General features: G+C 36.3%; 1 protein-coding gene across 2 annotated transcripts in view; it reads right to left on the bottom strand.

Annotated features, from left to right (window-relative positions):
* Positions 1–26792, bottom strand: part of LOC129442872 (SPARC-related modular calcium-binding protein 1-like) — a 118720-nt gene that overhangs the window by 44337 nt on the left and 47591 nt on the right. The window contains exons 10-14 of one of the 2 annotated variants that reach the window (XM_073864917.1): positions 15715–15907; positions 12347–12429; positions 8219–8324; positions 7845–8089; positions 5868–5918 (exon numbers count right to left, since the gene is read on the bottom strand). In XM_073864917.1, coding sequence (XP_073721018.1) covers positions 5868–5918; positions 7845–8089; positions 8219–8324; positions 12347–12429; positions 15715–15907 — 678 coding nt within the window. The remainder of the gene's footprint in view (positions 1–5867; positions 5919–7844; positions 8090–8218; positions 8325–12346; positions 12430–15714; positions 15908–26792) is intronic. The other variant, XM_073864916.1, reaches the window with a different exon arrangement.

The raw sequence follows: 26792 nt of genomic DNA on the forward strand, positions 1-26792 counted from the left end.
ATAATTACACCAGTAAAATAACTTCAACAAGGGTCTAGCTAGCTTACGATCATAAGAGCATTTAGCAGACCTGCTAACAAACACTCGTTTCTCTTACATGTTTTTTTTTTGGCCATCTAAACTCAAGTGTTGTGTTGTGATGTGTACGTAGTCATTTGTCTAATTTCGATTTCTTATGGCCAACGAATAACGGCCAATGTTATGAAATAATGCAACGTATACAATTAACTTTGTCAATGCATTTTGTAATGTTTACATTACAATTAAAAAACAAATACAATTATACAGTAGACATAACGTTAGACTATAGACTGTTTACTTGTGATTAAGCTGCAATCTTGTAAAAACGTAATAAGCCAGCAAACGCGGTAGGCTACTTTATTATTATATGCCTACTCTACACTTGGCATAAACTTCTTATTATCCTATTACCATCATCTGTAGTTTAGTAGACATGCAGTAGCCTAATATTTGTATGAAATTGTGAAACATTCCCTGGTCATTATCTTCGGAGTCCATCTCACGCCCAACATTATCCTTACAGGTACGTACAGAGTGGGCATGCGAAATTACGACAGTTGCAAGTTTTCCCCAGTGACTCTAGGGGTCGCTGTTTGACAAAAACGTCAAACTGCATGGAATGCCTTTAAGTAGTGACTCATACTTCATAGCTGTGATATGAAGCGTCGATTATAGTCAATTTGAGAAATAGGACTAGCCCTTCTTTATGTCCCAACCCGAGTTTCATACAGTCATATAGTGCATACCATCAGAAAGGAAAACTGCACTCATCAAACAATTTAATAAGGTCTACTATGATGCATGGGGTCTCAATGTGTGTGTCTGCTACATAGCCAGTGTCTCTGAATCTATATTATAGGTAACTTTACTCTGCAGTGATGCACTTTTTTAAAAAAGTGCACATTTTATTTATTTGTTTTCACATAACTATAGACATTTTAAAGTAAATGTACTGTCATTACACAACATATTATCACCATACTAAGTACAATGTTCTGAAAACTACAGTAGGAATGTTTTTGAGGTACTCTATGACTCCTAAAGGGTGAATGTTATGCTTTCTTACTGTTAGCAGATTAACAGCAAATGCTGACATAATAAAAACCCATGGAAGGGGTATTTTATAGATCCTGGCATCGTAAAGCAAAATGAATTTGAACTCCATTTAAAACTTACCCATAGCTAAATCATTTTTGTTTGAAACATGATTCAAAACAAACATTATATGGTATTTCATCTTGTGTTGTAACTAATAAAAAGGGAATGTACTTACAGCACATTAATAGATGGAATGCATTAATAGATGGAATGCATTAGTTTCTGCATATAAGGAAATATGGCTCCAGTATGACGTTACAAAATCACTTTATTAATGCATGCATATAAAACCATTTGTCATACGTCCATTATCATACACGGCTAATGCCAAATCAAGAAAATTTCCTCTGGCTCTCAACGTGGCTTATTTTGTGGTCCCAAATCGTGACTACATTACACTCATCAATTTTTATTCCAGCACACTTAAGCGACAAGATATAAAACTGTGTTTTAGGAGAAGTATGGTGCAATTCATCAACCCCGTTTGTATACAGGAGGGGGTGTCGAAAAGCAAACTCGTTGGCTCTGGGTAGGAGAAGCCCCCTCAGCTATCCAAATGAACCAGCTGTTTGTCTTGGCCATGCTAGTCATGGCCCACTGGGCCACTGACGTTCTTGCCCGCTCCCGGCCACTGTTTTTAGGTTGAAGTGGGCAGCGCCAGGGTAAACACATGAGCTCAGCCTTCGCTGAGCCCTCAGCGGGTCTCTGCTAGGCTACCAGAGCCCAGAAGCCAGGGTAAACAGCAGCTATGCGTCTAATAACAAGGGAATCCCACTGGTCCGAGAGCTAACTGGCGGGAAACAAAGGACAGTACAAGTGGGCAAGCAAGCCTGTCATCAAACGCTAAACACCTAACTACGAGCAAAACAGTATGGCTGGGAAAAACAGACTAAAGTCGAAGGGTGAGTGCAGAGAAGCAAGGGAATGACTTGTCATCATACTATGAGACAGAGTGTCTTTGCTTTCTGCTCTGTTTCTCTGTCCCTCAGACGCTAAAAAAACATAAGTGAGACATAAGTCTCGGTCTCAGTGCTATTACGGTTGCCATCATTTCAAATAAACAGTCTTCTTTATAAATAAGCACATTTTTTTCGGTGGCGCTAAAGAAAATATCACTGAAGGCTACCACTAATCAAATGTGAGGTAAATTGTGCCATGGAGTCTTATTTAGAGCAGTTATAAAGCTGCGCATGACTTCTGAACGTCTACAGACAGGAGCTCAATGAATTAAACCTTGAGCTGTAATTTAGCAAAGAGAAACAGGTGGGTCTGGATACAACAAATTGCAGCATTTAGATAAATAAGTTCTACTTTAGAGAACCACAAACCAGAGGAGGCCGATACACAGAAACACATCAGGATTAATATCGAAACCACACTTTTCTACCAGAAATAAACAATGATGGCATGACAACACTGTATTTTGTGATATATACTGTATTTGCAAAAAAAGCATAAATGAATCCTGATGATTATTCGAGAATCCCTTACTTGATTTATGAGGTTGGAACCATTTTACAGACCAACTGATGCACTTGTCATTGCTTATCTATGAAGCACGACAAATGATGTGTGCAAGGAGTAGTGAATTACTCCTAATATGGTAGTTCAGTCCAACATAAGCTATTAGACGGGATGTGTTCTTGTAATAAGTAACATAAGTAGCAAAGCCTTTCAGTCTGTGATGTAGTGGCAGAATTATTTGAGCGTATGGTGATGCATTGATGTTTTAAAACAACGGGTGATTGCAGGCCACCATGCCGAACAGCCAGGGCCGGGTTTCCCAAAAGCATTGTAAGGCTAAGTAGATCGTAAAAACAATCGTACGAATCATCTTAAGGGGGTCGCGCAGCGGCGTGCCATTCTCGAACACAAAAAATCGAACACATTGTTTTCTATGAGTATACGCACACCGGCGCCGCCAGGTGGCGCCTGTCCGCTCCGCCCAGCTTTGACTCAGGAAGTTGCTCAAATCCCTGTCGCGCCACACAGCGCCACTCACATAGTTTACATTAAATTAAATAACATCATATTTGTCCATTAAATAACATCATATTTGTCCCAAATCATTGATGATTAACATTGGCTGCTAACGTATATTTTGCATTTTGAAGTAGACGCTATCTGACGAAGCTCGCACTATTTAATGTGCACTTCCGGTTTACGATACCTCCGAGTTGTCCTAGACACGACGCAGTGCAACGCTGAGCTGCGCGGCCTATGTGTGATCCCTTTTAGAATTACGAGCCGTTTCCCAAAAGCTTCGTAACTTAAGCAGCACTTCAAAATCATTGTAGATATACGAGTGCTCTGAAGTAATCGTTAATTCATAAGTGCATCGTAAGACAACAGAGTTACAGGATCACCTGCAGAACAACCAGCAAATTGCACTCCTGCAATTACGATACTGTAATGTTTTAAATGTATATTTATTTATTTATTGGGTTCTTCTTTGTTTATTTGTTTAAATTACTTTAATAGAAATTCAAATGAGAAATCAAATTTAAATGACTAAACATAAATTAATAAAGAAGTAAAACGTATTTGGTACAATTTTGGTAAAAGTTGGTACTAGCAAACTGATCAACGGTTCCTACCAATTGCTGCTATAAGTCATCTACAGTCAGGGGCGTCATGCACCAATTTTTTTTAAGGGGGCACAGTGTCAACAGCTCACAGAAATTTGTGCATACACAGACAACAAACGAAATATTATAGAGCTTTCAGTCTTTTCCATGGCACTTACATTTCTAACAATCTGAAAACCCCTGCTTTAATGCAAAAACCTTTAAAATAAAAGTGATGACTAACTTTAATATCAAATACTATTCAATCGGAATAATGACACATTTGCATCATATTTACATCTGAAACGGCATGTTTTATTTTTTTAAGTCTTAATGGCTTGTTTAATTGTGTCATTAATGCATTTTGCACAACAACTGCATTATCATATAAAATTAATGTAATTTTAAATCCATAAAGTATATAAACAACGAAAATGACATAAGCTATAGCCACGTGATTGATTTTAATGTTCAATAATGATTTTAAAAAATATTTTTAGATAAAATTATTAGTGGAACGGATTTTTGCATTAAATTTTACCTCATATGTGAGCATGTGAGATTCCGCACCCGCGTGAACTCTGGCGAATTTTGGCGTTGTGCCAACAAGATGAATCTCTACTAATATAACGTTGAGGCGGTCACATTTAAAACCATACATTTTCTACACAGAGGAGGTTAACTGCACATTACCGTACTGGGGTTTGGAAATGTTGTGAGCGTTTCTAACACGTTTTAATTCCTCAGATAGCCAAATGCAGCAGCAAGCCAGCAACAGCAGAGAGCTCGTGAGCGTGCCCAGACGCTGATGACGTCTGCGACTGTGCTGACTGCAGCACCAGCTGCCGCCAGAATAAAAGTAATGTAACATGATCAAAACACTATCAAAACGGCAAAAATCTCCGAAAAGTGACAAGGATGCAGCACAGAATGTATAATAGTGTGCATATTAAATAGATTAAAAGTCAAATAACAGATTAATGGACGCTTATTTGATTTTGAGGTTGGATGCAAAATCCATTGGCTCAAAAAAACCAAGGGGGCACATGCCCCCTTAGTTTGAATGGGCACGACGCCTCTGTCTACAGTAAAAAAAAAAAATGAAGGGAAATGGCATTTGATTAAAGAAACCAAATAAATATTTACGGTACAGTGTAAAAATCCCTAATAATAAATAAACATAGATACTAAAAACAAATAATAATAATCTAAACTATAATATAAAATGCAGAAGGCATTTTGCAGTGGGACGAGACCTAACTAAATTCGGAAAATAATATTTATAATAATAAAGTGATTTAATTCATTACATTTTATATAGCGCTTTACATATGAATGGGCTAATCTCCTCAACCACCACCAATTTCATTATGCACAAATTATTAAAACATTTAAAAAGTCATTGAACAATAATGAAAAATATTATAAAAAATATTAGTGCACATCGGCTGAAGATCATTAGCCTAAACAAGCTTCTGCTACAAATTCGAGTCATTCTATTAGTGACATTTCAGCACTTGACAAACAGATAGCGACTCGTAAGGAGCATTTAAAACCCAACTGCGAGCGATTGTTTACATGCATCTTTGGGAAACGAACGTAAATGAACATTGAATGTTAGTTAAGTAGCTCGTAGAAAGCGCTCTTAAGTCCTAAGTTCAATCGTTAATGGGAAACCCAGCCCAGGACATTTGGGGTTAAAATGGCTCCCAACCAAATGGTACATTTTTGCCACCTTTCCCCCAATCGCTCCCTGGGCGCTGCAGTGATAACTGCCCACTGCCATAAAGTGACCATTATGCCACTTTCAGTTTTCACATTCACCTAAGGTTAGTGCAGCAGACATGTTAACCCTGTTTGTGTCTTTACAGCTACAATGTGAGCCTGACTGTCCCTAAAGAATTTCCCTCCAAATTTCCATCATGATGTCACTTCCTGTTTATCTGCTGTCTTTTCCTGCCTGAATAAATAAGAATCTACTAAACCTAGCTCACAAAAAATACATGCATGCACACAGACTGGGTGCACACTGGGTGGGCATATCTGTGCATCTCTGGTTTGTGCCATCTCTATTGTAAAAGTGTCTACAATACACTGCTTTTACTCAATTGTTAATATATTATAACAACTCTGCAGATGCTGAGGCAAATGTTAGTGCAAAAGCAATTAGTCAGGCCTTACTGAACAAACTGGTCCCTTGCCTTGCACCCTGACTGCTGCTTGTAGTACTACCTGTAATAAGAAGCACATACAAGAAAGAGAAATGCATTAGCAATGAAACACACTATGATGGAGACATCTGAGTAACGTTCCGTTCCTATCAATGCTTCAACCACTGATGTTTTCCAGCAGTAGGAAACTACTGACCCTTGCAAAGATGTCACTGGTCCAATTTTTGACTCATGTTATACAGTCACTTCTAAAAGTATATCTCCACTTGTTTCCCCAAGCTTTATTAACCCTCATGGCCTGTCTGGCGTTTCAAAGATTCTTTAAAAGCCTACAGACTGCACGGATTCACCTGCGCTCACCTATTTTCTTTTTTGGTTTCATCGGACGCACGTGCCCTGACGCGATACACATCTTGATCCGAACTTTACTTCCGGTTTAGTTTTTTTAATTGTCTGGCTAGTTGCTAAACTGGGTAGGGTTGCACCAGTCGTTCGTAAGTTCTTTCTTAAACTGGGACGTAAAGTCCAAACTAGAGGCTTAGTACCTACTAGCTAGTTTATAACTAACTCTTTACTTTATTCGGTTGCACCATTTGTTCTTAAGGCAGAACGTAGCTAGTAGGTCGTAAGCTCTCCGTAAAGTAATGCGTTGTCGCATAGAATGACGTCTATTTTTCTTAACCCAATCACAAGCCTTATAATGGGTAAACAGGAAATAGTCTGAACAGTACGTAATTTCAAACTCATTCTTGACTCGCCTAAACTGAAAGTTAAAAAAGACGTTAAAGCAAACGTAATGGACCTCAAAACATTACACTTTTAATTGAAAATATCTATCCCACACATGGAGGAGAAAATAAACAGGAAGAAATGTTAAACCTTATTTCAATTGATGGATACACAGAAAATTAAACAGTTCTTGAAAACTCGATGACGAACTTGCGGCTCTTCATAATTTATACGAGCTCATCGATGTAATATAATCTGGCAGACATCTTATTCCAATCGCTATTCATGGACAGAGGCTTCCGTAAATATTTAGTTACAACGTATTGTTAGGTTTAAACTAAGTTTAATGGTGCAACGCGAAAACATTTAGTAGGTCGTAAGTTGTAACATAGTGCCCATTTACGTCGTAACTAAGCTACATTGTAACTTACGCACAGCTGGTGCAACCGGCCCCTGATCTCTTGAACAAATGCATCGCCGTAAATAACAAATGTTTTGGTTTCCTAGGCAATCTATGTGTTGGTTTTTTGCTTGTTATATAAATAAACTGCGTTTAAAGAACTTTATTGTTTTTTATTCTTAGCGGAGTTTACCGGAAGTTATGTGCGGACCACGGCAGCCGCTTGTTTATGTTGTTACTGCTGCAACCGTCTATACGAATTTTGAATTTACGGAATTTCTGTTAAAATGTATTGTTGACTTCTGGGTGTACACTGGCTCATTCAGAAAGAATCTGTATAGCGGATGTTTTTTTATAAATATAATAAAACTAAAGACATAAGCATCTTAAGACAAAACAATGTCAAATATGTTAAAATTAAACAGGACAAGGTGTTTTTAAATTAAAGCAGCTCAAACACTGTCCAGGAAACCGCCCCAAAAAGATAAACATGAACTTAAAAGAATTGGAAAATAAATACTTTTTACTTGTTCATTGATTTCTTTTTATGTTTGAAAATACCCTTTTGCAGTTTTCTTGCGATTGAAATACTAATGCTTGATATTATCCACCATCCTACCATATCAAACCGGTAGGAAGTTGATTGGAACACGGTGTATATTGTGTATTCACTAAATCAGGAAGCAGCAGAGGAAATTAAGTAACTTCCCTAACAATGTTATACTGAGCTAAATTTTACAACTAACAAAATGTGGTTCCACCAAAGCAAAACAACCTCGCCAAAACTTACTCCCAGTATCAAATCCGGTCTCTCATGTCTGTTACTATATCATAAGAACATTGACCAAAACAGCGCACCTTCTTTATTGACTCCAAGGCAGCCTTTGAATTCTTGAAGGGAGATAGTCTTGTCCTTGTTGAGGTCGCAGTAGTCTATGAACTTGCGGGCACACCGTTTAGGTTTGGCTTTCTTCTTTACGTAGCGTTTGAAGGGCTTCATCTCTTTCTTGTTGATGTCATGACTCTGATTGTTATCCAGCTGGGCAAAGTACCAATGAACCACCCGTTCCTCCAGTGTGTGGCTTGGGTCAGGCTCAACAAACCTGCAGGGGAAACATAAATGTTTAGGGACACTGACATTTGCCATATATATGTTTAATTTTAACAGTATGTATGTCCCCTAGTAATAAAACCCACAATCTTTATCAGATGAGCTACAGAAACACTCTTACCTCCCAGCACCAGAGGGGGCTGGTGAGTTGATAGCTTGCACCATGTCAGTAGTAAGGGCATCCAACAAACTAGTTACAAATTCCACTTTCTTTCCCTCTGGACATCCTGTAAGATTCAATTAAAGAAATATCGGCATAATCATTACAAAAAAAAATTGATTTAAAAACTGCACACAACTTTTTCAGAGCAGCTTGTTTTATTAAAGGGGTAATTAAGAATCACATTTACTACCTGACATAAAAAAACACTTCTGTTATTTGCTTGCTTTGTGTATATGATTTATTCCCAGTATAAATAACGGTTGTTTTTCCTTAAAACAGCTGTAAAATAATTTATAAATGCTTCTCAACTTGTTTGGTCTGTGTAGCCTACAACAATATGTCATGCAAACACATTTTAAAATAATTGGCATTAATAATCATTAATGAAACATGACAAACAATATTCAACTAAATAGATTTTTGTTCTAATCTACCAGCCCTCGGTACATTTGCCAGTGTTTTATATTTTTAACATCTGTATTTATACCTCAGTTTAAATACACATCTGATGCTACTTTGCTTCTGTGTAAATGAAAAGAGGTGTCAATATTAGATTTGTTGTTTTTATCATTTATGCATTTAAAATTACATCAATTTCATAAAATCATCATTCATAACATCAGACTCTTCTAAATGTACACGGGGGGCTCCAAAAAAAGTATTGGTACCACTGTGATAACAGAAAGAGAAAGTAGGACCAGAACAACCATTAACACAGCAAATAGATGTACAGTGCTGTGCAAAAATTATGACATCCATATGTATTTTTTGCTCTCTTTGTTAAGATCAAAATAAAAACAAATGCACAAGATGTAAAAAAAACACTATTTTCAGAACAAAATGTCTTTAAAAATGGCTCAAAAGTAGTTTTTATCATTTAGTATAGTTTTTAGTGTGACTTCCCTTGGCACTCAGCACATCTTGAACTCTTTTAGGAGACCTAAAGTTATTAGATTAGAATTAGAACAAAATAATTTAATTTAGACTTAAGTGAGCCTGCATGTTCTTGCTATTGCTCAAGATAAGGCCACACTTACTACAAAACTAAAGCTTTTTTATGGGTTTTTTAATACAGCATACATTTTTTCTGTATTTTTTGGGTGTATTCTCATAAAGAGACTGAGAAATAATACTATAACGTCACTATACCATTCCACGCACAATAAATCTAGAGGTTGCATGGTGGCATAATACTTTGCACGGTACTTTAGTTATTTTAGCTTTCCAAGAATCTAAACATTAACAGAGAGTGGCTAAAGTTTACCCTCCCGCCCATCCAATGGATACTGACGGCACATCACAACCAGGCTGAGCTATTACAAATGCTTTCCATGCAAAGTATGATGAAGGCTTTGCACAGAAATGATGGGACAGATGAAAACTATATTCGGTCTCCAGACAGTCTGTACTTTATGTGTATATTGTAATGTTCCATCCAGCTGATGTAATAAGTATGTCTCAGGGTGCAACATGCTATTTGGGCTTATTTTCACTGTTGTCTGCATGAGTTTGGATTGATTTCAATGTCACCACCTTTAAATGACTAAATTCAATACAAAGTATTTGGGAATGTATTTTGCAAGTGAGTTTTCATCTACTTGTGAATCGGTATAATGTGTAAATAGGAGGCTGTGGTGGTAGAGCTTTTTCAAGATAAGTTTCTGGCTTAAACATATAGGGCTGTATTCTAGTTCAAATTTAAAAAATTATACTTATTTCTGATGCAAAGGTGCTAGTCAACCATCACAGTGGGTATTTACAGTACATGGATGAAAAAGACAGCGAAGCATTCATTTCAGAGGGTTAGCAAGTAAATTATTATAAATCACTTAAAGTGCACATTGCTAAAAAACAATGTTATTTTGTGTATTTAGTATAATACAATGTGTTTTATGGTTCAAAAACACATTATTTTCCACATAACGTACATTTTTGTAGCTCCAGATATCCTGCCTTCCTCATACGCTTAATCCTTAATCTGAAAAGCACTGTGTCCCTGATTGGCCAGTTAATCTGTATGTTGTGATTGGCCTGAATACCTCTCACGTCAGCCGGAAATGTGAAGCTCCTTAACTATGTTTGAAAGATTTGCTCACAATGCAATGCTGACAGGAGTTAACTTACAGGCGGGAGGAATTATGATAAAGGCCATTATGTCCATCTCAACAGGCCCAGGAAGTAAACTGTTGCCTACAATCCGTGTGTTTGTTGTAGTCCAAGAAAAGAGATTTAGGTTGGAAATGATAACTCACGTCATCAGTTACCTTGGGGTTTGTACCTTTTGCATATCGTAAACATGTACCAATACACACTTACACACCAAAGGAAATGTAAAATCGTGAATCCGACATTAGTTGCTGTTTAAAGGTGCAGTGTGTACATTTTTGTGGCATCTAGAGGTAAGGTTGCGCATTGCAACCAATGGCTTAGTTCACTGCTCACGCCTTGCTTTTAAAACGCATAAAGAAGCTACGTTAGCCGCCACTAAACAAACATCGTCAGAGCAACTTAGTAAAAAAGTTTGTCCGTTAAGGGCTTCTGTAGAAACATAATAAAAACATAATGGTTCATAAAGAAACGTCTTTATACACCCCTGATCATATAGTTTTGTATATTATTTTGCATTTCTGTCAAGAGATCGTTTTAACAATTACCCACTGCACCTTTAACATTTTCAAGCAGAAAACTTCACTAACATTTTAAGTGGGCCATAAGAATTGTCAGAATATAAAAGTTTATCATTAAGGTTGTTGATCATATAAAAGTTTTAAAAATTGCACACGCTAATTTTAATAATTTGCAAAGTAAGGAAAATCTGCACTGGAAGTCAGCTTTGCTTTTAGGTGTAAAGTGTATAGTAGCTAAAAGAGGTGACAAGGGTGCATTTGCAGACCACCGTAGCCCTGTTAACTATTACGACACATTGAGAAACACCTTGGGTAGCACTTTTTGAACTGTCCCAGATGCGTGGCCAGAACTGTCCCAGATACCCTGAGTTTTAAGGTAGTTTGCTGGTACCAACCTAATAATGTAGTATAGTTATGTATTGGAATTTTACAGTATGCAGGCTACACAGTTGCATCCTCATGCATCTGCCCAAAAGTTTATTTTATACCCATTTCCATGCTTTAAGGATGAAGCCAAAGTCATTTGTTTTGGTGTCAGGTAGTATTCAAATAAGAGTACATAAAAATTATTTTCAATGAACTCCCCCCAGGCATTGACAGCACCTCTCTGCTCCCCACTGCTGTCCTCCCCAGTGGTCAACTCCATCGTAAACCACGGCACACATCTGTTGCACAGTCAGGAGTCATGTTTTACTTTGTAAACTTACCAGATGGGGGAAATAAAATAGCAGTTACAATGTAGTTTATAATGCGAAGGAAAGAGGCACAATCAGAAACCAGCAAAAGGGGCCGTAAACTTTGCGAAAGCCAAGATTTCAAAGGAAAACCATATTTAAATTATAACATGTGGTACTCTGTGTCCTTGCGCTTGTTCTTGTTTTCATTTATCAAACAATGTCATAGCACAAACAAGAAACAAAAATTGTATTCTGTTGTATTTGTAAGCATAATTGAGAAATAACACAATGTATGGTGCAGATATTTCGTGTATATTAGTAAAATGAATCAATATTAATAATACTTCTCTTATATTTTTATTTATGTATTATAATATAAAGATCTATGACACTTTATTTTTCTAAGTTGGCTCTGAAATAAGAAAAACTATTTTTGGTAGTGATGCTTGTAAGGCATTATTTTTAAAGAAAGTTTAATAATTGGCAGTAAACAAGAAATAAGCAGACACTTTTTTCCAAACTGATCTACATTGCATCCATAGTATGCATTTTATCAGTATATATATTTCCTAGAAATCCAACCCATAACGTTAAGCGCCACTAACTCAATGATCTACCAACTCAGCAGCCTGGAATCATAGCTGTTGCTTTGCTGTGTAATTAAGCATGCAGGACTGAAACCTGAAATCTGTTTTAGAAATTGTATTTCAACCCAAGTATACATAACATAGTGATGGAGACTAAAAAAGAGTTAGTTGGTACAGGGTAGCCGTTTTGCTCACCTGCCAGATCTCTGTCTCTGAAGGGATCTTCCATCTCTGAGACTCGAGAACGAGCTGCACTGTCACATTCTGGTTTCTTATACCTGAAGTAGAAAATACACAGTGACTAAAATATACAGTCAAACAGATTTAATATGACAACTACATTATAAGTACATTGTACCTTTTCTGTCACTGAGGTGGTACCCTTAAAGGTGCCATAGAATAAAAAACTGTATTTACCTAGGCATAGATGAATAATAAGAGCTCTGTACATGGTTATGACATATTGTGAACCTCAAACGCATTTGTTTCCTCATTTTTATGTAAACATCTTGGACGCAAAAGACTGCTGGAAAACCGGCCAAGCTCAACATAACACCGACTGTGATGTCACAGTCAAGATGTAAGCCCCCTACATTACATTGCACATTAAATTAATTACAAAGTTGTTAAAATGTTTACTGATGTAAGCTACTGACATCTGCCTCACAGCTGAGCTCAAGATTATTATTCATGACCCTTCCAAATAATGCAAAACTAGACCATTTCATTCAAAGGACAAATCCTAGGGTTGTAAATGGACATGTAAAATGTTTCTAGATAATTTTTGCACTTAAAGGTGCAGTGTGTAAATTTTAGCAGCATCTAGTGGTGAGGTTGCAAATTGCAACCAATGGCTCAGTCTACTGCTCGCCCCTCGATTTTGAAATGCAAAGAGAAGCTACGGTAGCCGCCACCGGAAAAACATGTCATCGTTGGAGACAACTTAGTAAAAAAAGTTTGACTTCTGTGGAAACATGGCGGCATAAAATGGCGACTTCCATGTAAGAGGACCCTTGATGTATGTAGATAAAAATGTCTCATTCTAAGGTAATAAAAACATAACGGTTCATTAAAAAAGGTCTTTATACAACCTGATAATATAATTTTGTATATTATTTTGCATTTCTGTCAAAAGATCCTTCTAAAACTTACACACTGCACCTTTAATAAAGTTACATTCTATGTAAATATCCAAGAACAATTTAATATACTATTTCAATGCATTTTTTGGCACCTTTGAAAGTTCCTTTTGTACATTTTTGGGTACAATATTATACCCTAAAGACCTATTGTGTAAGGATATATTCTGCACCAGTTAAATGTACAAAACCCCAAAAATGTACAGCATTGTATTATGTTTTGTATACCTGTAAAACAAACCTTAGGGTACCATCCCAGTGACAGTAAAGGTAGAGCTTTTTTTACTTTATTTTGACAGTGTAGCAAAACACCCTATAGCAATTGCCTGCAGTAACACTGTAAAAATTTATATAAAGTTTGGTAACAATATTACACAAGATAAAAAATACTTTTAAAGAACACCTATTTCATTGCTAAAAACAACGTAATTTGGGTATTTGGTATAATGCAATGTGTCCATGTTGTTTATGGTTAAAAAAATACATTTTTTTCCACATACCATACATTTTTGTAGCTCCAGATTTCACTCTGAAAAACGCACAAATTTGAAATTTTTGAAATTTCTGTTTAAAATTACTGTGCAAAAGAGGCTATTATGTCACCTACCCAGTACTGTATAAACACAAGCAAAATTCTTCTGAACAACCACAAAACTCAAAGAAACAGAAACATTAAACATTATCAAGTCTTTCTTTTTAAGTAAAAAAAACTAAAATACCATTTAATTTTTAGATTTACTCTTAAAATGCAGTCCCATAGAGCAGTGGTTCCCAAACTTTACAGTGCATTTTTTCGCGGCCCCCAGAAAGAAAATTTATGACAAAAACAGTTAAAAATGTAATATTTGAATTAAACAAAACATATAAAATTATACCTTGTAGTGCTGTTGGTTAGTTGGCTTATTATTTTTTAGGCTTAATTACACAGAATTCATGATAAATGAATGTATTTTATAAAATGTCATAAAACTGGGGCCCCCCTGGCACTATCTCGCGCCCTGGCCCCCAGTTTGAAAACCACTGCCATAGAGTATGCGGGGAAATGAAGAGTTTCGTTGCAAAATGAGATAAACACCGTTTATTTAATTGTTCAGAAAACCCGTTTTTAGGTTGTGCATTCCAATTAACATCAGTTCAACTGCAGTTGGTTTGTTTTGATTTAAACCTTCATAACTTAAAAAATACAGCTAAGTAGCACCATAAAACAAAATAATAACATGATAACATAATAATAAACATGTTTTGACAAAAATGTTAAAAAATGGATTTATCTTGTTTTGCAACGAAACTCTTCAAATGCATTGCCTGATTATGTCTACTATAATATTTTGTGTAGTTTCAACACAAAATAATTAAGAGAACTTAGTTCTTACAAATTTAAGTGAATAAAAAATGATAAAATTGAGTTGAATGTGCTCATTAAGAATTACTCAAAATAAATGATTATAATATTTAAATATTTAAATATTTTATATTTAAATAAATATTACATATTGTAGATTTTATTTTTACAACATTTTTATTTTATTTTATTTTAACTTAAATGTTGTTTTAAAAAAAGAACACCCTAGAATAGTTTGGAAAGTTGTACACTGACAAACACCACTTGTACTGACTTAAAAATAAAGTCTTGTCTGTGCTTGGCTTTTCTAAACAAATAAAGCTTATGTTCTAAGACCAAATCATCCCAAAAACAAACTAATCCAGCACTTTTGATAGCTGGAATTAATTATCCTACTTGTCTGAAATGGATAAAAAGCAACAGTGAAGATTTAAGAATTAAAAAACCTCGAAAATTGTGTAAATTAGTGGTAAACCTGAGCTGCATCACATTTGGTTTGCCTCAGAATACAACAACATAAAATCTAGGCTTTAATGGTCATATCCAACACCGGGAAAAGAAAGGGTGGGCTCAGTGCCTGAATCCAAATTACAAGCTTTTTGTATCAAAAACATGGCAGGAACTAGTTGGCTAAACCCTCTCAACATTTCCAAGACAGAATTGGCAAAGGACAGTGATTTACACATACAGAGCACATCTCTTGAAGTGGAAAATAAATCAGTGCTCGTAACAGAGAAAAATGCATCGGGACATGTCACGCTTTCAATTTAAAGTGGTTTCTAAACAAACCCCAGCACCAACGTTGCTCATGGAAAATAAAGACGTTGAGGTTTGGAGAGAAACCTGATTGTCATAACACATTCCAGAACTAAATGAATCAGTCTCAAATGATTGTGTTTCTGATCATTTCCATATTTGTATAATTTAGAGATGTTTAGGACATGCGATTTCATCCATAAACATGTTGTATATATAATCCAGTTACAGCATAAACAATATTGTGGTGACTTAAGGCAATAAAAAGCATTGCTAATAACAGAATTATAAAATAAGTGATAAGGACAAGTTTTTTTCATTCTTACCTTGCAGAGGTTCCCGGAATGGGTCGTCCAGTGTCCACCAGTACACACCAACAGTATCCAGTGGACTGGTGGCACTGGACAGGTTTGTAGAGGCCTAGCGAGCCACAGTCAGGGATAAAAATGGCCTCCCGTGGGTTCTGCCGAGCCTCATCCAGAGCGCTTTGCCTCTCCTGGTCACAAGAAGGAATCTTCTCTAAAATCACAAGAAACACACTAAATACAAATATCTTATAGAACTGGTACACTTTGTTATCTCTGTAATTGAGTTACATTAATTATTTGTAACAAATCTGTTATTTGAGTTGTAGTATAAAGTGAGTATTGCTCCAGGCAGATTAACTTTTGTTATGCTTTACCAACAGGAGTCCTGTATTTTTAATGTGGTCTATAAACGCTACTGGAAGTTATCCTTACATTTTTAAGTATAATATGCTTTGCATACTATTTCTATTACTGTTTTGATTAGTAATGAGTTGCTATAACTGAAATAAGCTTCAACATGTTTAATACATTTATTTTTACATTTTATTATACCCTTATTTCACCATCTAGGTTAAAGGGATACTGTAGTTCACACAAAAAAGAGAATTCTTTCATCACTTACTCTCGTGTTATTAGAAACCTGTATAAATTTCTTTGTTCTTATGAACAAGAAAGAGGATGTTTTGAGGAATGTTTGTAACCAAACCATTCATGAGCCACATTAACTTCCATAGTATTCTTTTTCCTACTATGGAAGTGAATGGGGCTCGTGATTGGTTTGGTGAAAATTATAATTTTTGTGTGAACTTCCCCTTTAGCCGGTTTATTCCAGCTGTAACCCACTTCCAGCCAAAATAAACTTGAATTTGGTTACAAAATAACTTATGAGATGTATGATATTCCATCATGTAAGCAAAGTCAACAATGATTACAGGGTGTTTGGTTTCATTTATTTATTTATTTTATTTCATTTATTTTTGGGCCCAAATTTTGCCTTGCTTTAGCCTAGACGTCTGGACTGTGTTTGGATGACTATTAAATGTTTTTTGTTTTGTTTTTTCTTTAAACACAAAATTGCTTGCTGGGAAGTTAAAGCAACTCATCACTAGTCAAGATAAAAAATGCACAGTAAGTTGAAATGACTCGTAAAGCCAACTTGATTATACTTTATTTTTTTATTAAACCTTGGACATTTTTTAAAATGACTCAGGCAGAACTGAATACTTCTTTAAATTTGTTCAAGATATTCATAATTAGAAATAGTTAAACTAAAGTCAATGAACATTTTATCTAAACTATAGGCAACTAACCAAATTAAATGTAAAAATAAAATACATTTAATTAACCGTTTGATAAAAAAAATGATTTTTTAAAATTAATAATATGTTTTGATTTTAGTTTCACTAAACAAGCTCAAAAAATAATTGCTTTCTCAGTTTTCTCGGAAACAGACCTATCATTACATGTCATATTTTAACTGAATACAGCCATTTAGATCACTTTATGATGGATGAATGTGGTTCTTGGAACTTCAACAGTTGAGTATCATACAAATTTTATTGTATAAAATTCTTCATTTTTGACACTTGGCATTATGCTTTACCAGTTACAGTGTTGACTTTGACGTGCTAAGTGTTTTGTAAATCGTCTTCTATAATAACACTTGACTGGAGTCAGCTAGAGCTGAAACTGAAACCTGCCAAAAGATTTCACAAAAAGTGTAAATGTGTATTGAAACTTTAGTAAAAGAAATACAAAAACACCTTTAAAAGGTGTCTGCTGATCCTATGATTTCAGTCTTTTTGTATTTATTAACACAAAGGACATTTGAGAAATGTTCGTTTAAATGTTTTCACGCCTTGTCTCATAAATCTCTACTTATGTTGAAATACATTTAGCACATTGCTCACTTGTAGTATGTCAGGCCAAGTGTAACAGCACCACATGTTGAGGCTAATCCAACTAGCCGGGTGCTGAGTAGCTCCTGATTCATGTCCTTTTAAATCAGATTTTCACTGAACAACCGTTATCAATTGTATAACAATGTATCCATTAAATTTCTAAAATTGCTAAAAAAAGTTTTGTAAAATTAAAGGGGACATTTCACAAGAATTTTTAAGATGTAAAATAAATCTGCAGTGTCCCAGTACAAATGTGAAGTGTTAGCTCAAAATACCATATAGATAATTTATTATAACGTTGAATTATGCAGTTTTTGGGTGTGTCCTTTTAAATGCAAATGAGCTGATGAAATGCAAACACTAATCGCCATAACGGTGGTTTGTTGACATAAAAACTCAATTGTGCTGTCAATTATTTTCTCTTATGGTTACCAAAACTAAGTTACTGTTTTTTTTTTTTTACATTTTCTAGGTTGATAGATGTATTGGGGACCTAATTATACTCCTTAAACATGGAAAAAGTAAGATTTTCATAATATGTTTCCTTTAAAGTTGTCAAGGAATTGCAACGATATGTAAGCTACACAATTATTTTTTATGTTTAGCATCATAAATGGGCTGGCATAGCTGTGGTATGGCTACAAATGAAATATTTTGCAATTGTGACTGCATTTTTCAAGAGCAGCTGATAAGGCCTACATATTCATTCATCTATACCCAACCCACTTGTCTTCTGCTATCCCAGCAGCCATACAGTGACAGCCAGGATACACCCTTGATACAGTAGATGGCCAGTCCATTTCAGGCTACTTCATATCATGTTAAAATTATCAAGTGATATAAGATTAGGGGCTCTATCATACACCCAGCGCAATGCAGCACAATGTGCGAAGCAAGTGTTTTTTGCTAGTTTCAACCCTGCGCAATTATCATTTTCAAGTTTAGCGCCACGCTGTTTAAATAGCAAATGCATTTGCGCCCCCTTTTGCGCACATGGCCGTTCTGGTCTGAAAACGAGGTGTGTTTAGGCGCATTGTTGGCGTGTTGCTATTTTGAGGCAACCAAATGAGGCGCAATATGTTTTTTGTTATTTAAAGAGCGCAGTAGTAATATGCGCCTATAAACGGGACGACAACGCGGGTTTGCTTATTACATACATGAATGCGCAGCAACACAAAAACACTTTTAAATATGAAAGATTAAAGAAGTGAATGTAAAAGATTATTACTGAGGCTCTTGGACATAAATAAGGACTAATTATGAGACGTTAGAACGCGCAAAGAGCAGCTTCACCTGTAGCCTGGTAAGTAAATAAATGCTTTGCTTTAATCAAATGCATCTATTTTTAAATATTTTTAAATGCTACCTCACTGATTTATTGTATATGATGACTCTGTAACTGTGGATATGGTGAGATGAGAAACATTTTGGGGCGCTTTCCCGGACACGGATTAGACTAGTCCTAGACTAAAATAAATGTAAGAGCTGTCCAAACTCAAAACAACTTGCCCTGACATATCTTAAAATACATCAGTGCCCTTTGTTTTGCCTCAAAATGCACAGAAGTAATGTTTTCAGTAAGGCATGTTTGTTAAAACTAGTTATATTTATGAATTAAACTAAGGCCTAGTCCTGGCTTAAGCTAATCCCTGTCCGGGAAACCACCCCTTTAAGTAATGCTTTGTAAAAATCCCATGGTCTAGTGCTGAAATGCTTCGCCTCTCTGTGCGTTTGACAATTCTTTATCTCTTGTTTGCAAATAATTTTATGAGATTACAATGATTATGTAGGATATCAATACATTTAAAGCAATTAAAGAAAAAGAAAAAGGCTTTTAAAGGTTTTAATCCCAAAAATTTAAATTTCAATAAAAATGAAAACAACACTTTTTTTACATTATTAAACTGGGGGTCTTCTTCCTCTGCTTAGTTTTTCAGTTTACAAAGTCCGTCATCTAAATAGGGATTAGACATAGCGCCAGCGCAACTGGCTTTTACAAGAGATGAGAGATAAGACTCTCATTAGTTTGTTGCATGTTACGGCCAAAACACACCCATTACTCATTAGGAAATATATGAACAACCCTTTTCGACCGTGCGCTCGGCGCACAAACCATTTTTCTCGTCGCTAAACTAGCAAAAGTGGCATTGGACACGACCTTTTAGACCTTGCGCCGTGCGCTTTAGCCAATGCGCTTAGATCGTTAAAATAGGGCCCTAGATCTTTTTAAAGTGCTATTTGTACATATTCATACAAAGCCATGTTGTAAAATATATATGAATTCCTGTTAGATCAGGTGCATAATATAATTTGATTTTTTTCTTTAGGTAGGCAAGGAAATGGTTCACATTTGAGTTGACATGACTTTCTATCTTACACTAGACTGTATCCAACTAGAGATGGCTTACATAAGCTCACTGTCTTAACTCTGCTGTCCGCAATCATCATGGAAGATGAATGACTTCCAGTTTAAGACAGGAAACAAATGGACAACTAAGCGGGAACTAAATTTGTAAATGTTTAATGATAGTTTAGATTTCCATTGCCTGCATGAGCATCACATTTTAATGTGCCTAATCGCTAGACCATTGAAACCCTGTACTTTTCTCAATATTAAAAATCTGTTTCCGAATAAAGAGGTGGGGTATTGAGGTAGGAGAAGTTGAGGGGTGTTAAGACAGTGGCAAGTGAGACCAGCTTTACGCAGTCAAAGGGTTCGTCTGAACCTCCAAATAAAAAGCATGAGCTATAACCTTGCTCACTGTAACCAAATCCGTCTGTTTTTGCTTTTGTATCCATTACAAACAGTTCTGGTAAGAGGACCGACAGCGTTGGCGTGATCGGGAACAAGGCCCGGAGTGTTTTAAGTGGGACCTGACTGCGAAGACAGCAAGAGTGTGGGGGAGTTAAGGGCTATAGGAGCATTAATAAGTTCTCTTTTCCACAAAGGGTTCACAATCCACACTCAAGTACGACACAGTCCATGACTCCTGCACTTCCCGCCAAGGTTGCTTCATATCTAAATTATTTAACACTGTTTATCGTAGTGAGGGTACACTGGCGCCAAGCAGCTGGGATTCCCAAAGGAAAATAGTCTTTTTCTCGGTCTTCCTAATGCTATAAACAAGGATCGAAAATAATGGATGGTGATATAGATTCTATTGAATCCTGATCCTTTTTACTGCATTTGTTTTAGGGTGTATTCATACCAGGAAAGTCCACTAGTTCAATTGCTTTGGTTTGGACAAAATAAAATGTTTTTTTTTTTTTCACTTTCACACTCCCCTTTTTGCAAGTGAACCAAAATGTGTAAAAAAACCAAAAAACCATGTGTATTTAGGTCATCCATTCATTGGATAAAAATTAACAGGTGGGGGAAAGCAGGAAGTGCAAAATTATGGAGATCAATCATAATGCAATTTGGTGTTATCAGCAGCTAATGCAAAATTCAGACACTTTTGAGGAGCACATGATACAATGTCATCTAAACAACGCTGTGCAGAAGATAGATCAAGGTATAAAGTTAGCAGGCTTTTGCGTCGCATAGACATCGATAGATGCACTGTATAAGCCGCTGTCATTATCCATACAAATAGCTATTGAGATAGTGTTTTTAGCCACATGATGTGTTTATTTTATGTTACTAACACCCAAAGTTCATAAATAAAATAATTGTTCAAACACTTTAGAAGTGAACTTTATGGGGTGGTTTCCCGGACAGGGATTAGCTCAAACCAGGACTGGCCTTAGTTTAATTAGGATATATAACTAGTTTTAACAAACATGCCTTACTAAAAACATTACTTGTGTGAATTTTGAGGCAAAACAAAGGGCACTGATGTATTTTAAGATATTTCAGTTCAAGTTGTCTTCAGTTTGGATAGCTCTTACATTTATTTAAGTCTAGGACTAGTCTAATCCCTGTCCTGGAAACCACCCCATGATGATCTATTTGTATGCATAATATCCTGCTATTACAATAAAGGTATTTAAAATCATTGTCATGCAGTATATAACGTTAACGCAAATTCATTTTAACGCCACTAATTTTATTAACGCGATTAACGCAACGCACAATTTCTGTTTGACCCTTGGTCCAGCCCATAGTTGAATGAACAGAGACGCAGACAAATGTGAACCTGTCTAAATGAGTCAAAGGTTTTCATAGAAATAAGAACATTAAGCAAATCGTCTAGCAAATCCAATGCAAAATCTAAATGCTTGTTGGACATCTGAAATTATCTTTATTTATACGTCTGAGAGGTGTAACGTTAACGTCCCCCTAATGCTTGATCTAATACAAAGATGCGTCTCAATTCATTTTGGTTTCACTTTTATGCATGACTTAGAAAATAGAATGCAGGACTTGCTTGATGTCAAAAGAGTCATTACGAGAGATAAAGTTCGGTACCTGATTAATGTTAAAGAGTTATTAAGAGCGACCAGACTCAAAAGCTATCTTCCTCACGCTAACTGACTGACATCTGAAGCGCGTGCACAAAGATGCGCGAGTGCGCGACCCGGATATATAGACATCTACACAAAATTACAGTTTTAAAACTATCAGTTTTGATAAGAATCCACGCAGGTAGGATTTATAATCTGTTATGTCTTAAGTAAATGTTTGGTTAACTGCTGGGTAAAAATATCTGATGTGTAACATTATATTAGATCACTTAGATTTTAGGCAGTCTGTCTCAATGTCAATCAAACAAAAGAAAAAAAGTTTAACATACATTGATGATGTTTTTGCTCTGTGTGTGCTAAATCTATTAGTTTACCAGTGACTTTAAGGTATTGATGTGATAATTTAATGTATGGATGTGGTAATTTTTCTGGTAATTTAACTTTGCTGACTCTTTCAACTTCAAACAGGTGTAGTTCTGTCATATTCTGTTATATTCCAACAAATCATGCATTGTTCTATGTTTTAATAATGTCAAAATATGAACAACAATTTTTTTTAAATTTGCTAATTCCGAGTGAACTTGCCAGCACAAGTCACAAATGATGCAGCAGCAATCAAAAATGGAGAAAGAAAATTCTTCTGAAAGGAAAATTCATATACAAAACAATGGCAGATGATTTTGTTAAAAATGTAAACAGGCTGTTGTTAACATACATTTGCATAAATCATCTATATATGTATATATGATTAGAGAATTAAAAACCTGAAAAGTGTTAAATTAGGGTAAATTTAGAACGGATAAAAATGTGAGATTAATTTGCGATTAATCGCAAGTTAAGTCATGAAATCATGCGATTAATCTAGATTATTTTTTTATCTATTGACAGCGTAATAACGTAATATAATAACCAACGTGATCTCACAAATTTCCGTGGGATAGTCACAGAATTGTTTTTGATCATTTTACCTTGGCATTCTCACGGATCTCAGCATTTTTCCGTGCTACGGATTGTCTTGTTCCGTGGCATTCTCACGGATTGGTTACTCAGATTTTTCCTATTTTCAAACCATTTCCGCTTCAGTTTAGGGTTAGATTTGGTGTTTGTGTTAGTATGTCACTTTAACTATTGGTTTATACATTTTTTTTTTCTAAACTTGATGCCTGATGTTGGGGTTAGAGTTGGGTTTGGGTAAGGATGTCATTTCATGTAAATTTAACAATAAACCGAAGCGAAAATGGTAAGAAAATAGGAAAAAACAGTTGAGTAACCAATCCGTGAGAATGCCACGGAAAAAGACAATCCGTAGCACGGAAAAATGCTGAGATCCGTGAGAATGCCAAGGAAAAATGATCAAAAACAATTCTGTGACTATCCCACGGAAATTTGTGAGATCACGTTGGTTATTATATTACGTTGCGGAGAAAAATGCGGAGATCTGTGAGAATGCTACGTCAAAAATGACTATCCCACGGAAATTCGTGAGATCAGGCTGATAATAACATACAGCATTTGGGGCGAATCGAGGTCGGTACATGTTCACACCTTAAACGAACCATACCTGAGTTAGTTTTTAACCGAACCGAGACCACCTCTTTAGCTGGGTCTCGGTACGGTTCTTTGGTCTGAACCCACGTTCGATTGCTGTGTTCATCCCTACCCAAAAGGTCCGCACGATGGAGGGGAAACGAACTTGAGTTTGATTCAATCAACCCAAACAAGACAGGTGTGAATACCCCCTTAAAGATCATATATTTTAATAGTATCCTCCTCCCTCTGCAGGTTCAATTAGATGGGTTATATCTATTTTGCTTGAAGGAAAAATAATTCAGACAAGTTCTCTTTGACCAAGCTGAGGTGAGAGCTCATTGTTACCCAGAATGCTTTGCTGTGGTCCCCTCTCAATGTTTACAGGCTGGTATTGATTAGTTTATGCGTGGTATGGTGTAGGTAAACTTTGCTGATTTCCTCGATATCTCAGTTTAAAATCAGAGCGTCACGCTTTTCATTGTGCCAAGATCTTGCCAAACAAAATAGCTTGGAACTCTGAACTGCTCCGACTTATCAGCCTCCTGTAAACACAAGGTTCTGCTCTCTTTGTCTTTTTGTCGTTTGCTTACTATTTCTTTTCTTTCTCTTTCCATTTCTTGCTCTGTCTTCTTGTGCTATCCCTCCAATTGTTTTCAGCTGTTGGGTAATCGCTATGCTCTTGGATCTTTGAATTCTCTGTGCATAAAGTAAAAGCAGAGCACATGATGAGCCAGAAGAGGAGGGGTGTTATTTTGAGGGAAACATGTTCTCCTCAAGCAGTAATAAATTATGCGGAGGGAGGAAAAGGTGCGTGGAGACTCACGTCGGTCCTCATTCCCAGTAACATACTTAAAATGTACCCTAACACCAATCTGAAACAAACTCTGCTGGGGATGAAATAATGTAGCGGTTTAGGGTTGAGCATAGGGTTAGTAATTGTAAATAATGACTGAATCAAATCCTAAGAATTGACCACTGCAGAAGTGTTATGTGTAAAACTAGGGTGAATATTGCATGTCCTTCAAGGTTTTTCCTTTACTGGGTAGATACAATTGTTAGGCACTGGTGACATCTTTTGACCAACACAATAGCTTGTCAATTTTTTTAATATTGCTACCACTACCACTGCTACTGTGAATCCGAGAAGAACGAAAGTGTTGCTCTGCTAATTGTGGTCATTCATCGAGGATACATGAAATAAACAACTACAATTACCAAAGTCACACACCATTTATACTCACTGTCTAAATGAGTCTGGATGTTCATAGTTAAACAATAGTTGTGGGAGTTGATGTGTGAAAAGTCTTACTGATGCGTACCACCCACAATGCACTGAGAGATATAAACTTGGCTTTCTTCAAGATTTTCTTTTGCAATAAAAACAACATCTCAGTGCTTCAATGTATCCCAGACCCCACACATACACCCATGGGCACTAACAGTGTACCCTGATGACTAATTTATCACTCCTTCAGCAAGACTGCCTACAGTATAGTGATGACCATCTATGGGCTGTGAACAGTGTTGATGTACAGCAAATGCTAACTGGACACAAGAAGAGGTTGCCAAAATGTGCCAAACTAGATGCATTATGTCCTGTCTTCTTAAAATAATCAAGATGTGTCATTTCTTTCTAATGAATTGCAAAGCCAGTCAATTATAAACCACACTAGCAATAGGCACACACATGAACCATATTTTGGATACCTTTCCCTAACCACACTGCCCTCTTTAAAAAATATATATGTGAATGTGCATGTGCATGTGTATGTGTGTGTGTATATATATATTTATATACATACACACACACACACACACACACACACACACACACACACACACACACACACACACACACACACACACACATATATATATTTCTGAAAGAGCTCCTGGGCATCCCCAAAAGGGTGTTCAACCTATTTGAAGGAAATTGTAAAGGCGACACAGAAAGCTAAACAAATTACACAGAGGAGAGCTGAGAAAAACAAAGAAAGAGGGGGGCAAAATTCTACCGGTTTTGGGTTTCTCATTCCTGGACATGCTGAATATTGAGTCTACAACTGGAAACGAACCGAGTTGTACTTGAATGCACTGACCTGGATGCTGCAATACCAACGCTTTTAAATATTTCTGTACTACTGAGTAGATTTCACAACTACGAATATGTTGTATATTTTGTTAAATGCTGCTTTAAAAAGCAATACAGTAGGTATATTTACTGTTAGGTAGATACTTGACTAGATGTCAAACAAGCTACAACCATAAAACCTCTATGGGCTTTAAGGCTTTCCTACTTGCTAAAGATTGACACAACTGACCTACACATACATAAGACACAAGTCATTTCATGGGCTGTTTAATCAATTTGCCTAGCATGGTCACAAAAATAAACAAAACAGCAACATAAATAGCCAGAAACAGACAGATACACTCACCTAAAGGATTATTAGGAACACCATACTAATACTGTGTTTGACCCACTTTCACCTTCAGAACTGCCTTAATTCTGCGTGGCATTGATTCAACAAGGTACTGAAAGCATTCTTTAGAAATGTTGGCCCATATTGATAGGATAGCATCTTGCAGTTGATTCAGATTTGTGGGATGCACATCCAGGGCACAAAGCTCCCGTTCCACCACATCCCAAAGATGCTCAATTGGGTTGAGATCTGGTGACTGTGGGAGGCATTTAAGTACAGTGAAGTCATTGTCATGTTCATGAAACCAATTTAAAATGATTTGAGCTTTGTGACATGTACATGGTGGTCATAAATGGATGGACATGGTCAGAAATAATGCTCAGGTAGAAACCAATGCCCAATTGGCACTAAGGGGCCTAAAGTGTGCCAAGAAAACATCCCCCACACCATTACACCACCACCAGCAGCCTGCACAGTAGTAACAAGGCATGATGGATCCATGTTCTCATTCTGTTTACACCAAATTCTGACTCTACCATCTGAATGTCTCAACAGAAATCGAGACGTATTAGACCAGGCAACATTTTTCCAGTCTTCAACTGTCAAATTTTGGAGAGAAAAATGGTTGTGCGTGAAAATCACAGTAACTGAGCGGATTGTGAAATACTCAGAACGGCCCGTCTGGCACCAACAACCATGCCACGCTCAAAATTGCTTAAATTGTCTTTCTTTCCCATTTTAACATTCAGTTTGGAGTTTAGGAGATTGTCTTGACCAGGACCACACCCCTAAATGCATTGAAGCAAATGTCATGTGATTGGTTGATTACATAATT

Source organism: Misgurnus anguillicaudatus, unplaced genomic scaffold, assembly GCF_027580225.2.
Source record: "Misgurnus anguillicaudatus unplaced genomic scaffold, ASM2758022v2 HiC_scaffold_28, whole genome shotgun sequence".
Taxonomy (NCBI): domain Eukaryota; kingdom Metazoa; phylum Chordata; class Actinopteri; order Cypriniformes; family Cobitidae; genus Misgurnus; species Misgurnus anguillicaudatus.